The sequence below is a fragment of the Syngnathoides biaculeatus genome, chromosome 1, assembly GCF_019802595.1.
Source record: "Syngnathoides biaculeatus isolate LvHL_M chromosome 1, ASM1980259v1, whole genome shotgun sequence".
Classification (NCBI taxonomy): domain Eukaryota; kingdom Metazoa; phylum Chordata; class Actinopteri; order Syngnathiformes; family Syngnathidae; genus Syngnathoides; species Syngnathoides biaculeatus.
The window spans coordinates 3,256,782-3,273,125 of NC_084640.1; the positions used below are offsets into that span (position 1 = coordinate 3,256,782).

Sequence of the window (16,344 nt, forward strand, 5' to 3'; positions counted from 1 at the left end):
CTGATGTTATGATTTATTTTTTTTAAATATTCAAAGATGTGAATAAGAATATTAATGTTTTCTGTTCTCCCATTCCTTGTTACACTCAAGCTATGTCTCATAATTGTAAATTAGAAAAAAATGGTACAAATTTCTATAAAAATAGAATTACAAATTAATTAAAAAAAATAAATGCAATTATTCAACTTTGTCAATCAATGCTTCTTAAAAACGACTGATCAGTAATACGGTGCACAGTTTGGCAAGGTCAAGATATTGGAGTATTTAATTTAATTTAATTTAATTTAATTTAATTTAATTTATGCCTATTCCGACAGTCACTTTTTATTATTTATAAGTGGCATAATGTGTTTGACATTTCATAGTTAATAAATAAATAAAGCTCAGGTGTTAAGCCTGAAAGAGACCACTATTTTACAATCAGGTTGTTAAAAATATATTTAATAGGGAATTTACACTAACGTATATGCAACACTATTGCCAGGCACGGGGAGAACATGCAAACTGCACACAGGCAGGGTCAGGATTGAACCTGGGTCCTCAGACCTGTGAGGCCAACGCTTTTCAGCTTCCGCACCGAGCCCCTCATGAAAAAAACTGTACAACATAAATGTAACATGTGAGTTAGATAAGACAAACACTCAACAAACTACGGATAACAAGGTCACTGCTCCGATAATCCTTAACATTCACAAACATTAAGGATCTTTATTACAGCAACAGTACAAGTTGTATGGTGGAATGCATGATAGGACCACAGGTCTTCACAACGCTGTCACATGGAAAATACAGTAACCAAAATCCCAAGATGCAGTGGAAACTTTAATGAATTACTGGCAATTCACTTTAAAGTATTTTATTGGAAAGCATGTGGTATATTGTAAACGATACCAGAATGGCGAACACTGCAACTTTGCTGTTGTCATGTAATTGAATAACACCTAAATGAACGCACAAACTTAAAAAAAAGAAAAAATTATATAAGGCATTTACTTTACATCCCAAGTGCATCGTGACCTACCTTCCTTGCCTCATCCAGGTACACCCTTCTCCCAATGGGGATTCTCCAGGTGACAGGCGTGAGACAGGAAGATGTCGGGGTGTTCCGCTGTTTTGCCACCAACATCGCAAATACTCGCTATAGCCATGAGGCCATTCTCAACGTTACTGGTGGGTGGTTGCACATGTACAGTACGATTATTGAACATCGGCAACATCATCGGTAGATTGGGAGAACAAATTACTACTGTACATTATGTGATAACAGCTGTTACAGTTTGAAAATATTTGCTTTTGCAGCAATGGATAAATACAGTATATGAACTTGCATGACTCTTTAATATCACTCATTTTTTAGGTGGAGCTGTAAGAACTTACAAGGAGCCAGTCATCCTGTCAGGACCTCAGAATCTAACCATCACTGTCCATCAGACCGCCATCTTGGAGTGCATTGCTACAGGAAACCCAAAGCCGATTGTTTCCTGGAGCAGACTGGGTAAAACTAGCACAGTCAAATAAAGCAAGAGGCCATGGCACGCCTGGGACTTCACACAAATGTTTCTTTTCTCTCCATCAGACGGCCGCTCAATCGGGGTGGAAGGTATCCAGGTCCTTGGGACTGGGAACCTTATGATCTCAGATGTTTCTCTGCAGCACTCTGGTGTCTATGTATGCGCTGCCAACCGGCCAGGGACCAGGATGAGGCGTACTGCTCTAGGCAGACTCGTGGTACAAGGTCAGTGCAACTCTTACTATAAAATGGACCCTACATGAGATGATTTTTTTGTTTTTCTTGGATTTTTTTGGAAATGCAATATCATCCAAATGAGAGATATTAGTTTCATTTGAGGTATTTGTATTATTGGAACAATATGTTTCCTTTGAATAATATCATATATGTATGGCATCTGTCACGTCCCATCGGAACGGGAGTGGGACCCAAATGCAGGACTCGGACGATGCAAGGTAGTTCAGGGAGAAACGTTTATTATTCTGAGGTCGGGGACCGAGCAGGCAGTCAGGTGCAGCAGCGTTAGTTGGGACATCGGGCGAAGAGAGCAGGTGAGTGGGCAGGCAGGAGTCGGTACACAGGAAAACAATCCAAGCAGACAGAAGTGTCAAAGGAGTCAGGCTTACGGGGTTGGTCGGAGAAGAGGCGAAGGTCGGTACACATGGGTTGTTGATCAGGGATACCGGAGCACTCGAACGGGACATGAAGCTCAACGAACTGGCGCGGACCAGTCGTTATCGGGGTCATATAAATATGCCGGATAATCAGCCCGCATGAGGCGCAGGTGTGCGCCTCCCAATCAGCGCAACCACACTGGCACCCGCACAGCCCGGGCTGGAGCGGCAGGATCATGACAGCATCATAACAATCAACACATCTGAAATCATGCATCTCTAGGTGCTGTCCAAGCTGTGCATATATCATCGACGCGAGCCAAAATTTCTCAAGCCTTTAGAGAAACCCTTTGCCATAACACCAAAAGATGATTACTTTTCCTACATTCCTTATATTTTCATATACGTTTTTATATATTCTCCAATATACAGTGTACTGTATAATGTTATTTACTTGAGTGTGGGGAAATTTTTCAGCATAATTAATTTAAATCAAAGCAACACGGGGCGGCACGGAAGTTCAGCTGAAAAGCATTGGCTTCACAGTTCTGAGGTCCCAGGTTCAATCCCAAACCTGCCTGTGTGGAGTTTGTATGTTCTTCACATGCCTGCGTGGGTTTCTGGTTTCCTCCCACATCCCAAAAACATGCAACATTAATTGGACACTCTAAATTGCCCCTAGGCGTGATCGTGAGTGCGGCTGTTTGTCTCCATGTTCCCGTGATTGGCTGGCAAACAGTTCAGCGTGTACCCTGCCTGATGCCTGTTGACAGCTGGGGTAGGCTCCGGCACTCCCGTGACCCTCGTGAAAATATGCGGCAAAGAAAATGGATGGATGGATGGATGGATGGATGGATGGATGGATGGATGGATGGATGGATGGATGGATGGATGGATGGATGGATGGATGGATGGATGGATGGATGATGGATGGATGGATGGATGGATGGATGGATGGATGGATGGATGGATGGATGGATGGATGGATGGAAAGCAACACAAGAACTATCACGGTTGCCAAAAACTGACGAGCTTTCAGTCTCCAGTCTAATTATTCCCAACTGTGTTTTCTTGGGTTGAGGGCAAGTTCATCCACACTAATTCCATATGGCCACATGCAGGATACGTGTATTAGACAAAACAAAAAAAAAGATTATTATCTCATTTAAAAATCTGAGATACAAGCAAGCAAATCTTATAGTGTGTGTGTGTGTTCATTATGGTAATTGGGGGAATAGGATAAATGGCAATACTTAATACTATAAACATTTCACCCAGTATTTTCTGATCATTGTAATGTAACTAATGTCAGACTGAGAGGAAGAAATAACCCATGCAAATGCATTTTTTATCCGGTCAGGTAAGGGGAAACTAGTGATGCAAAAATACAGTTTTATATGTATGACTCCATCTTATGAATTTGGCTTTGTGACGGTTGAATCGATTTACAAATAAAAGTTCCATGAAAATTTTCACCTGTAAATTCGTACTAATGTAAAAAAAAAAAAGAAAAGAAAAGGAAAAAATCACGCATTAGCCATGCCAGGGTGGTAATAATACACTAAAGGTTAGTAAATGAATTTTTTTATATCCTCACCTGCAAACATACAGAATATATTGCAGGCTGTGTTAATTGACTCACGCATCTGCAGTCTTCATGTGTGTGTGTGCGTGCGTGTGCATGTGTGTGTGCGTGTCTCTGTGTGTGTGTACTTAGCCATGTTAATTTACAGGCAGTGAGTGAAAGGGAAGGAAAGGGTCAATAGCAAAGCTCCACCCTCTCTTCTCACCTCTGCCCCTGACTCCTCAGTGGGGGCAGATATTTCTAGCATGAGCCAGCAAACACCTCCACCCCTTAACACACACACAAACACATAATTGCATTAATTCAAACATCAAATTTGAAAACTGTCAAACCTCATACAACGTCCAAAATGTTACAATGTGGAAATTGGACCTGAGGAATATGCACATTCCTCCTAATTTGTTTCACGATACTAAGTCTGTTTTTGTATTTGAATCCTGGGAGGGGGTGGAAGATTGTAGGGTGCAAGGGGGGTGGGCGTGCTACTGATGATGCATACTCATCCATCACCACGCAGCTGTCCATAGCCTCAGCCCACTCATATTTCTCAGTGTCATTAGCAGTTTTTTAATTGAATGTCCTGCGGCCAGGTCATTAGTAGCTCAATAGGGGGACAGCACACAAACACATGCTCAGATCTCATTACTATTCTATTATAGTATATCTATCTTCTCTTCAGAGTTAACATTGGCCGGTGAGAGAAAACAGGAAGTATATGAAAACGTTTTGCAGTAGTTGAAGAATACAAAACACTATGCAAATATACAAGACACTTATTGGACACCGTAATTGTTCAAAGTAATGAGGTTGAAAATATTAGTTATATCAAACATTCTGCTCTAACAAAGATAATATTTTCTATTTTGATTGTCAGAATTAGCTACACGGGTCAATTGTAATGGTGTATGCCTTTATGTCTGACTCAAAGCTTTGTGTGCAAAATTTTAATGAAAAAGAGTTACAAGCTACTTACTAATAACCAATGATTATGAAATATGCTTTTTTTAATACCATCAGTCAAAATAGAACATGATTGTCTTTGTAAAGGAATACTTTTTGAAATTAATCTTGTATTCCAAAGAAGACATTTTGAAATCAGACCACACTACACATATTTATCTTTCTGGTCATTTTTAGAAGATGGATCTCTAATTCAGCTTTGTCCAACTCTCAGCTCAATCAATACCCCCAAACCCAACAGCGCTATCCCAGAGTGATTGGCAGGGCCTCCAGTGTAGAATAGCGAGAATGGAGTTCATCTCTAATTTATTCATTAATTTATTGATCTTGTTTCTCCATTGGTTTGTAGGTATTAAAGAGCACTGGACATCCATTAACAAGTCCACCACTAAGTAGCTTCCTGAGTCCATAAATTGAGTTTTGAACTGAAGATTTAATTGTATTAATAAGATCTTGAGCTGATTTTTAGCCAAACCCAAAGCAAACTACCCAACCTCAAATCTAACCCAAAGGTGCTTTGCGCTGGCAAGTCAGTAGCATGACAAGCATATACAGTTCAACTACAATTTTAATAAGAAATGAAGTTCAGTGTGATTCTAGTGAACAGGTTTCAACTTTCACACAGTCTTGACATTGGCCCATCTGTGTGAATTCTGTGTCCATGGCCATGGTCGGAGAAACTGGACAAAGAGGAGAAGAAAGCGACAGACAAAGCCAAGGATGACGAGACTGTCAATACACAGTAAATGGATCGGGAGAAAAAGGGGAAGGGGTGTGACTAGTGATCTGTGACCTCTCACCCCTGACCTCAACAGGAGGACCGGGGGCATAAAACTGTGAAAACGGTTGAGCAGTGGGAGGAGGTTCTGGGACGGACATTGAAATGAAAGGAAGGAAGGAGGTGTGGTTGTGTAATTAATTATGGAGGGTTGGAAGATGGAAACCAACCCACAAGGCTGGGTAGCTGGGAGGGGCTGTAGACACAAAAGATTGCCAGCCAATTTATAGAATGGTGTTTAAAAAAAAATCCCTCCACCTCCCTCTGTCTCAGCCTTCGTAACCCCCACCCCCCCACACACACTCTGGTTTTGTCCAAAAAGTCCTCTCAAAAAAGATATGCAGATCTTTTATTATGCAGATGCCACAAAGGCTCTCAGTTCTCATAAATGATGTCAACATCAGCAACTTTCCCACAGAACGAACTTGGATTTAAACCCACAAAACAATATTGAATAATTTCAGGGTCTTAGAAAAATGACATAATTTAAAATGATGTGAAAATTTGAGTAACTATATGTCCTGGGTAATTCATTTAAATTGGGCTCATGTTGAAAAATTATATATATATATATATATATATATTTTTTTTTTTTAATCTAGATTCAACAACAGTCAAATGGACAGATTTACTTTGTCAGCATTTGAGCATGTTTGTAGCACACAATATGTCTTTCCATTACAGCACTACTACAATATAGTATAAATGAGGAAAGTTTTCCTTCATTTTCTTTCAAATATTGGATTTCTGTTAATATTTACACCATCACAAGGAGGATAAGGAGGAAACATACAGAATATAAGATGCTTTCCATGACAATTTAAAGTGCTTTTTTTTCAGAGTAAAAAAAAGAGGGACAAGATTTATGAGCCGCGGTAAAACTCAAGGTCAACATAATGACTGATCAATACACAGTATGGATCGACTGATGCACAGTCAGCTGAGGACGCCGGACAATTTCCAACATGACGTTGGGACAGCTGAACAGACCAAGAGGTGGACAGGTCGACCCTCTTGATGCATGATGACCGCAAATGCACACACTTACTCACACACACACACACGCACACACACAAAGCATCAGACCTTCAGACATTTTTGAATAATTTTAAGCATTTTTATTCAGTATATATACAAATACATAAATGTTTCTGCATGACATGCTGATGACGGTGTAACACAATTACCTCATCACTACTTTAGATGTACCTGTAAGGGTCGGAGAGATGGACAAAAAAATTATGAGGCCAAGCAAAAGGGTTCAAAGAAAAAGGTCAAAAATCTCTGTCTGCTGTGATGAATGTCTTGATTGAAATGGGCATCTTGTCGACGCGGCTCCATCGGTTTGTAGGAAGAAGTTTGGGAAAGGGTGCGGGATGAGGTCACAGTGGATGGGACATCAACAGATCAATGAGATTCAGAGCTGGGGCTGGAGTGGAAATGGGCTTAAAAAGCTTTAAGGGTGTGGGTGGGTGTGTGTTTTTGTGTGGGTGGGTGAGTGTAAGACAGAGCGAGAGATGTAATTTTTCCCATTTTTTTTTTAGCTTTTCCTATTACTCTTTTACATTATACAAAAGGAGTCAGAGTCAGAGTTGCATCAGAAAACAAGATATACATTATCCTTAATTGGAACTAAAATGTTAGCGATTTGAAATGTGTTTTAATAGTAGTGGTTTGAGTACCATCTAAAAAAAAAACTAGGCTCACCAAGTACCATGGTCATTGTTAAAGTACATAGGGTGAGTGTTCATCAAGAACAAGAGAGAGGTTTTATTGAATAGAAATGCAAGCCACTCTTAACATTATACGGTTTGAACATTAGCATTGGACTTAAATAATCGATTTTCTGTACAATCTATCTTCACTTGCTGAGCTGGATCCTACCGAGGAAAATTACGTTTTTAAACAAAATGTCCCAAATGATCATTTGTATTGTAGACAAAGTTTAAAATATGCAGGTTAAAAAAAAGAAGCTAAATAAATGTTTTAAAACAGTTTTTAGCATTAAATGAAACTTACTATAAGTACAACTTAACTGCACTGTGATTCTTTCACGTATCACTTGTAGTACTTATACGACACTTTGAGAAGCACTAGTTTGTATGATACGAAAACTACACTTATTTCAGAAGTGGGGGTAGACAAAGTCAAATTTCACCTTAGATACTTTAGATTGGCGGCACAGTGGAGCTGCTGGAAACTGTTGGCCTCACAGTTCTGTGGTCGAGGGTCCGATCCTGGCCACACCTGGGTGGAGTTTGCATGTTCTCTCCGTGCCTGTGTAAGTTTTCCCCGGGCACTCCGGTTTCCTCCCACATCCCAAAAACATGCAACATTAATTGGACACACTCAATTGCCTCGAGTTGTGATTGTGAGTGTTTGTCTCTATGTGCCCTGCGATCTGTTGGCCACCAGTTCAGGGTGCACCGTGCCTCCTGCCCGATGAGAGCTGGGATTGGCTCCACCACTCCCATGACCCTTATGACAATAGGTGGCTCAAAAATGGATGAATGGATACTTTAGAGTCCATCATTAATGAAAGACTCAAGCAGTTGTCACAAAGCCAGTGAAAAGAAATACAGGACTGCAATCAACTGCATACTCGAAGTGTATTCCAGTGGGCCGCCACCATTTTTGCTGTCAAGAAAGTCATTTAATATGAATGCTCATATTTATTTTTTGTCTTTACCGCTATGAATAAAATGATATGATAATCTGTCCCTGATACTCGACAGCCCCCCCAGAGTTCCTGCAGTGGCCACAGTCCGTCTCCAAAGCAGCAGGGGGCAGTGCCGTGTTCACTTGTGTGGCACAGGGTGTCCCCGAACCACATCTCATCTGGCTGAAGAACGGCAAGGTTTTAATGCCTGGACACAATGTCAAGTTGACCAATAATAACAGGTACCTGATGAAAAAGCGTTATAAAAGATCACAATGTCAGTGATGATTTACTGCAAATGACTTGAGAGTCATTAATGGTGTAGTGATACACACACCTGCCTTTGGTGCAGGCAGCGTGAGATCGATTCCTGCTCAGTGATGGTGTCTATATTCCACCAGTTCAAGGTGTTGTCCCCCTTTCGCCCGAAGCTAGCTGGGATAGTCTCCAGCTCTCCCGTGACCCTTGTGAGGATAAGTGGCTCAGAAATGGAGAGCTGGATGGATGGACTTTCTCTGATGGTATAGTGGTTCACACGCTTAACTTACGTGGATGGACTTTCTTTATCCTTGCAGTTCTTAGGACCAGGGTTCAAATTCAGGTCCCACCTGTGTGGAGTTTGCATGTTCTCCCCGTGTCTGCGTGGGTTTTCTGCGGGCACTCCGGTTTCCACCCAGATCCCCCAAAATATGCATTAATTGAAGACTCTAAATTGCCGTGAGCTGTGATTGTGAGTGTAACTGTTTTCTGTCTCCATGTTCCCTGCGTTTGGGTGGCAGCCACTTAGGGTGTACCCCGCCTCCTGCCCAATGACAGCTGTGATTGGCTCCAAACCTCCAATGACACTTGTGAAGATAAGCGGCTGGGAAAATGGATGGATGGACTTTCTTTTACCCTGATGGTGTTAAGGTTCACACGCCTCAGTTTGGTGCGCGGAAGTGTGGGATCGATTCCCTCTCAGTGATGGTGTCGATATGTGCCCTGTGACTGACTGGGGACCAGTTCAGGGTGTAGTATGCCTTTTGACCCATGCCCCTTGTGAGGATAAGAGGCTTGTAAAATTGATAAGTGTATTAATAGCTCACCTGAAGGTGGCACAACTACTTAGAGCATCTTTACAGTTCTGAGGACCAGGGTTCATATACTGGCACCGCCTGTGTGGAGGCTGCATGTTCTCCCCGTTTCTTCCCACATCCCAAAATCATGCATTAATTGGGGACTCTAAATTGCCCTTATAGTTGCAGTTGTGAGTGCAAATGGCAGTTTCTTTCTATGTGCCCTACAATTGGCTGGAAAGCAGTTCACGGTGTACACCGCCTCCTCCCCAAAGATACCTGACATAGGCTCCAGCACTCCCGTGACCCTTGTGAGGATAAGCGGCTCAGAAAATGGACGGATGGGGGAACTTTCTTTGCAAGTTACGTTTGATAGGCCGCTGTTTCCATTTAATCTTAATACCACACGGGGGCAGCATTGAACAACACAGGTTTGGCAAATAGTATTTGTATTAGACTCACCCAGTTACACCTTAATTTTCATTTATCTCTGCTTATATTCTACACAATACTTGGTTCTATAGTGACTTTATATCATTTTAAGTATTTTTTCTTACTTTCATGGTAACATATATTTAGATTTACATTCATGGATAATTCCAGAATTTGAGGACAAAGTTGGTAGACAGTATTGCATCGCCCGATTTACAGTAATAGACACCAAAGCAACTGTTCACACTTTTATCATTCTCACAAGCATGTAACAAGTATGTTCCTAAAATTATTTTTTCTATGGTTCCTCGGTTCACAACCGAGTTCTGTTCATACACTTCTGACATTGGGCATGTTGGCACAATAGAATTTATTTAGTACTCTAAGGAGAGAAATGACTGCTATCTATGACAATGAGGGACCAGGGCACTTGCGGTATCACTATCCAACCTCGTGTTATTCCTGTCCAACCGCGTGTTATTCTATCCAAGTTTTTATTGATGTGCTAATGTCTGTAAAGTGATCAGGTTGTGTGTTATCTCGCCAGTACTCTGGCTCTGACCCGGATCAGCTCTGAGGACGAGGCCATCTACCAGTGCATCGCTGAGAACAGTGCCGGCACCAACCAGGCCAGCGCCCGGCTTGCTGTGGCCCAAGGTAAAGACCTGCCCGCCGCTCCCCAGGGCCTCTCGGTCAGCGTGCTGTCCACCAGCGCTCTGAAGATCTCCTGGACCCAGCCACACACTGAAGTCACCCACGGTATCATTGGCTATGTGCTGCATATCCGCAAAATCGGAGGTATCGTCACAAAAATACCCACATCATTCAATCATATAAACTGATTTTTTTTTTTTACAACCAAAATGGCGCCACCTTTCAGAACCAGATGCTTTGGAGCTGCAAGAAGCCATCAGCAAAGGCGCCTTTCAACACGATGTGAACAACCTGGAGCCTGCCACCACCTACTCCCTGTACCTGAAGGCCTACTCACCCCTTGGAGCCAGTCAGCAGTCCCGCACTGTGGTGGCAACCACACTAGGTGGCGGTAAGGATACTTTAGTACTGAGACATACACTTCATCAAATATTCATTCATCTCTCTGCTAATGATTGAGAATTTATATAATATAAGGATTTTATTATTCCCCCTTTTCTAGGTAATATTTGTACTGTATACAGAGATAGCAGTGGTGATATTCATCAGTCTTGTTTGTGTTTAGTATAAAGAACAATTATTTTTAAAGATGCTTTTGGATTTATCTTTCTGTTGAAACAACAAAATAAAAATATTTCTATTATCTAAGCAATGACGTTTTGGGGGGAAAATATGTATTCTTTCTATTATTACATATTCCTTCCTCCTTTCTCCCCCTTCCATTGCAGTGTTTATGCAACGACTTTAATCTCTTTATATCTGTACTTTTCTGTCTCGTCCCCCCACCCAGTACCGACCCCCCCCACCTTCTTCACCAAAGTGGTGAATTCTAGTGCTGTCCAGGTACTCTGGGAGCTCCCCAGCAAGGCAGGCAAAGCTGAAGGCTTCAGGCTGTCCTACCGCAGGGTCCCTAGTGCTGACTTTCAGGGACCCATCCAGCTCCCCTGTTACATCAATGCCCACATCATCTCAAATCTGGGTATGTACTGTATGTACAAAAACTATAGTGCATCAATATTAATCATTGGATACCGTTTTAAATATGGTATTCAATTCTTTTTTAAAAGGATACATTCCAAATTGGTCGGGTTATTCTAGACATTATTGACATTTGAGACGTTATGTAGATGTTATTGCATCATACAAAATAATGTTAAAATGTATTGTTTGTAAGGATTCCTTTTCCCTCGTATTTGTTCACCACCCGACTCACTATTGGTTACCATAACAACAAGTGAACATGAGATGTAACACATCTGGTTTACTTTGCGCCCAACTATGATTTGAGAATAGGCTCACTGGTAACGATATTATGAAGACATCGCAATGGAAATGTTATGATCCAATACAAGAGCTACATCAAAAATATGTCCCTCATGAAGATCAGATCAGATTTTGATTGAAACTGTCAAGGTTTGAATTAAAGCCTTCCTTTTTTTCCTGTTTCCAGAGGGTTTCCACCCCCCCCCCCCTTTCATTATATATTAACAACAGCTCCCACTATGATTCAGCACAGTTCTAGACCACTGCAAGCCATAATTTACATCTTGTTAGATAATTAAACCTTTGACAGATGGATCTGCTTTTATTTCCTTTAAAGACACAATTTGGGATACAGTCCATGTCCAAATAAATCTTTTTTTTTTAAAGGGTTAACTCTATGGCACTATTCAATCTATTCATCCATTTTCTGAAACGCTTATCCTCACAAGGGTCGCGGGACTGCAGGAGCCTATCCCAGCTATCTTTGGGGAGGAGGCGGGGTACACCTTGAACTCTGTGCCAGGAAATTGCACGGCACATGGAGACACACACTCACAGACACATTAAAGGGCAATATAGAGTTATCAATTAATGCATGTTTTTGGGATGTGGGAGGAAACTGGAGTGCCTGGAGAAAACTCATGCACAAACGCCACATAGGTGGGGCCAGGATTTTAACCCTGGTCCCAGAACTGTGAGTCACCATGGCGCCACCCTATTTCAGCCACAATCATTTGATTTGTTTGCGCTTTTTAAGTTTACAGAATTGCAACCACATTAAATTGTTACTTACAAAATAGCTCTGGGCTGAAAGCTGTCAACTTTGCCGAGCTGTAATTGGGAAAACAGTTTGTTGCCTCATACATGAAAGATTGTGAGCTTTTGCCGGATAGAGATAGATTCGCACCAAGCATTCATTGATCCCTTGTTGATTTTCCCAACCCAAGTGTAAACAGTGTACCTGAAATATATGGCATGACAATTTCCTCATCAGTGTACACCTAACTGCCCAAGTGCTCATGATGAGCCAGGAAACAAGGCCAGAGATTATAATAGAAGTGAATAATGGGATCTGCCTCTTACTAAAGGCTCCGTCACACCATGACGTTCTGGTCAACGTCCTCTCAACATTTCAATCGTTCTATTTTTCAGCGAACTCAAACGTGGATGACACATGTGCCGTGTGATTAACGTGTGTAGCGCACGAAGAGCGTGCAACGGCGATCAAATAAGATACCCCTAAAAACCATTAGCGTGTGAGCGATTTGTCAACGTAAGACGAGTGTGTTGAGCGTGTGACCAATGGATGGATAACTACAGAAAAGCGTTTTGCTGGCGTGTAATTTTTACAGTTCGACCGGCACTAAAACGTTGGAAAATTCATAGTCAGTTGTTGTCCTGAGTTAGAACAGTGACCATCATGCCGCCGAGTAGAAAAAAAGTTAGGGTGCGGACTTCAGCAACTCGCGCTGCTAGGAAGAAAGCTAAACCTTTTCATCACGAGCAATGTGTTTGGAGGAAAAAGAACAGCAGGAGGAAGAGCACGTAAGACGAGTGTGTTGAGCATGTGACCAATGCGTGAATAACTACAGAAAAGCGCTTTGCTGGAGTATAATTTTTACAGTGGAACCGGCACTAAAAAGTTGGAAAGTTCATAGTCAGTTGTTGTCCTGAGTTAGAACAGTGACCATCATGCCGCCGAGTAGAAAAAAAGTTAGGGTGCGGACTTCAGCAACTCGCGCTGCTAGGAAGAAAGCTAAACCTTTTCATCACGAGCAATGTGTTTGGAGGAAAAAGAACAGCAGGAGGAAGAGCACGTAAGACGAGTGTGTTGAGCATGTGACCAATGCGTGAATAACTACAGAAAAGCGCTTTGCTGGAGTATAATTTTTACAGTGGAACCGGCACTAAAAAGTTGGAAAGTTCATAGTCAGTTGTTGTCCTGAGTTAGAACAGTGACCATCATGCCGCCGAGTAGAAAAAAAGTTAGGGTGCGGACTTCAGCAACTCGCGCTGCTAGGAAGAAAGCTAAACCTTTTCATCACGAGCAATGTGTTTGGAGGAAAAAGAACAGCAGGAGGAAGAGCACGTAAGACGAGTGTGTTGAGCATGTGACCAATGCGTGAATAACTACAGAAAAGCGCTTTGCTGGAGTATAATTTTTACAGTGGAACCGGCACTAAAACGTTGGAAAATTCATAGTCAGTTGTTGTCCTGAGTTAGAACAGTGACCATCATGCCGCCGAGTAGAAAAAAAGTTAGGGCGCGGACTTCAGCAACTCGCGCTGCTAGGAAGAAAGCTAAACCTCTTTCATCACGAGCAATGTGTTTGGAGGAAAAACAACAGCAGGAGGAAGAGCACGTCCACGAAGTCACGCACCATGTGACACTGCCTGGGGACCTTAAACACCTTGCAAACCCCAGTGAGGACGGTCCGACAAAGAGACAAAAGAAGCAGAGAAAGGATTGCAGGATCCTGGACCAGGCTGTTGAGGATAGTCTGGTGGAGTTTTTCCGCGAAAACGAACTGCTGCTTTCTGGATCTTCCATAAATATGTGATCTCTACTGTAGCTTAATATTAAATGGACCATGCTTTTACAAAGCATCGGTTTATATACCCATATGCATAGAAGTTCGGGAAACGCTCGAATGACGCTCAATGGACACCAAACGATGTTCGTTTCACTTTGGTTACACGCTGTGTGCGCTAGGGGATTGTTCAGTGGGTGTTGACAGGTTGCCAGTGAGTCGTTCACTGCAAAGCAAACGATTAAGTAACAACCAAGTAAAGCTAGAGTTACGACTGACTAACGATAGGCAAACGCGTGCAACGCTCAGCGAACCTTGGTAAAACGTTCCACGGATGTTCTTGAACGTTCTGCAGCGTTTAAAATTAAACGTTGATGAACACTGGTCTCGGTGAGAACTTTTGTGCATGTTCAAAACTTTTTTTCCGGACCGGTGTTCTCCGCCGATTCACAGCGATCATTGACGTTCAGTGGCGTGGAAACAGCGCTACTCTGGAGCTATCCCGGCGACCATGGGCGACTACCAACATTTCCTGAAACGCTATAGGACGCTGGCCAGAACGTCATGGTGTGACGGGGCCATAATGGAGTGAATTGATGGCAAGGCATGAACAACTGTCATCTCCACTCTGAAATCAGTTTTGTTACGTTGTAGAATGTTGTAAAATGCTCTGGAGAGTCAAAGGTAACTCGTCATTCAAGTGTCTGTGTTTCAACACATTTTATGGGATGATGCGACATTTTTGAGGTTTTGTTGAGTTGTTTCTTTAAGTTGGTTAACAATATTAGTGTGTTTACAATGCATTTATCTTATTCAATTTCATTTTGTTTTTAATACCTTTGCAATTAAGAAGTGCATCAAGCATTACTGTCTTTGTGAGGAGATTTTTTTTTAATCAACTCCTGTTGTACCACCCTTAGTTTACCATATTTCTTGATGTTTGTGTAACGTGAAAAAAATGTGACTTTGACTGATCCAAAAACTAAAATGGACCTCCGCCAAAGTCAAGCAGACATTATTTGGGCACTACCAAATTGATCATCCCTACAGGTACACATTCTGAATTGTATTCATTATTCCCTGAGAAAGTTATTGTGAAAAACAATTAAACAAACGCAGATGAACTACCTTAGATATACCTAATTTCCTATGTTTTTCCTTTAGAACCAGGTACAGTGTATGAAGTCAAACTGGTGGCGTACAACGGAAATGGGGAAAGTGACTGCTCCAAGAGACTAGTATCATTGGCAAATGAAGCCACAAGTGCCCAAAACACTGGTGAGTCAGAGTACACAATTTCCTGTAGCTCCTCTTGATCCCATGGGTTGACAAAGTAAAATGTTTTAGGACTTTAAGGGTCAGTTTATAGCATCTGATTAACAATAATAAAGACATACCCCACTGTATTTACTTTTGTATATCAAACAATTTTACTGGTTGAAGTATTCGAATTGGCAGCATGGTGCTGTGATCATTAAGGCATTAGCCTCACACTTCTGAGGACTGAAGTTCAAATCCTGGCCACACCTGTGTGGAGTTTGCATGTTCTCTCCGTGCCTGCATGAGTTTTCTCTGGGTACAGTACTCTGGATTCCTCCCAATCAAATTTTACCTGCAGGTGAGAACACGCCGTGTCAGTGTCGGGACGGTGAAGCCTCTTTGGGCAGCATTGTTATTGGTATCCATATTGGCACTGCCTGCATCATCTTTTGCGTCATCTTCCTCATGTTTGGGTATCGCCGTAGGTAGGTGCAAGTTGGATGTTCGACTGTGATTGGTGTTTTTGCAACAGCAATGTTAACTTGCAGATCAAACGTGTTTGAAGTTTGTTTTGTAGTAAAGGGACTCAGGAGAGCTGGTCTGTACCAAGTGACAACACTGTACACAATGGCAGCCATAAGGAGACAACAGAACATTCCAGGATGGAGCTAGTGCCACAGGTAGTTAAAAAAAATAATAATTTTTAATTAAAATTAATAATAATAATAACAACAGGCGGGACAGTGTCGCAGCTGTAGAGGGTTGGCCTCATTGTTCTGAGGACCGTGGTTCAAATCCCGTCCCTGCCTGTGTGGAGTTTGCATGTTCTCGCCATGCCTGCGTGGGGTTTACCCGGGCATCCCGGTTCCCACATCCCACATCCCAAAAAGATGCATTCATTGGAGACTCTAAATTGCCCCTAGGTGTGATTGTGAGTGCATTTGTTGTTAGTCTCCATGTGCCCGGCAATTGGCTGGCAACTAGTCCAGGGTGTACCCTGCCTCCTGCCTAATGACAGCTGGGATTGGCTCCAGCACTACCGTG

The 16,344-nt window shown here is 42.1% G+C and overlaps 3 protein-coding genes across 6 annotated transcripts in view; 1 reads left to right on the plus strand and 2 right to left on the minus strand.

The window, feature by feature from the left end:
• LOC133504638 (protein 4.1-like) overlaps positions 1-16,344 on the minus strand; it is a 215,013-nt gene that overhangs the window by 175,107 nt on the left and 23,562 nt on the right. The gene's annotated exons all lie outside the window — the stretch shown is intronic.
• si:ch211-57n23.4 (immunoglobulin superfamily DCC subclass member 3) overlaps positions 1-16,344 on the plus strand; it is an 82,233-nt gene that overhangs the window by 59,795 nt on the left and 6,094 nt on the right. For 3 of the 4 annotated variants that reach the window (XM_061828553.1, XM_061828396.1, XM_061828468.1), the window contains exons 4-13: positions 1,040-1,170; positions 1,358-1,495; positions 1,577-1,735; positions 8,183-8,348; positions 10,141-10,391; positions 10,474-10,638; positions 11,038-11,226; positions 15,205-15,318; positions 15,659-15,785; positions 15,866-15,980. In XM_061828553.1, coding sequence (XP_061684537.1) covers positions 1,040-1,170; positions 1,358-1,495; positions 1,577-1,735; positions 8,183-8,348; positions 10,141-10,391; positions 10,474-10,638; positions 11,038-11,226; positions 15,205-15,318; positions 15,659-15,785; positions 15,866-15,980 — 1,555 coding nt within the window. The remainder of the gene's footprint in view (positions 1-1,039; positions 1,171-1,357; positions 1,496-1,576; positions 1,736-8,182; positions 8,349-10,140; positions 10,392-10,473; positions 10,639-11,037; positions 11,227-15,204; positions 15,319-15,658; positions 15,786-15,865; positions 15,981-16,344) is intronic. The other variant, XM_061828604.1, reaches the window with a different exon arrangement.
• The window catches only part of LOC133505530 (gonadotropin-releasing hormone II receptor-like), a 35,613-nt gene continuing 29,452 nt past the window's right edge, over positions 10,184-16,344 (minus strand). Inside the window, exon 5 of the transcript XR_009796291.1 lies at positions 10,184-10,320. The gene's annotated coding sequence lies outside the window, so the exon portion shown is untranslated. The remainder of the gene's footprint in view (positions 10,321-16,344) is intronic.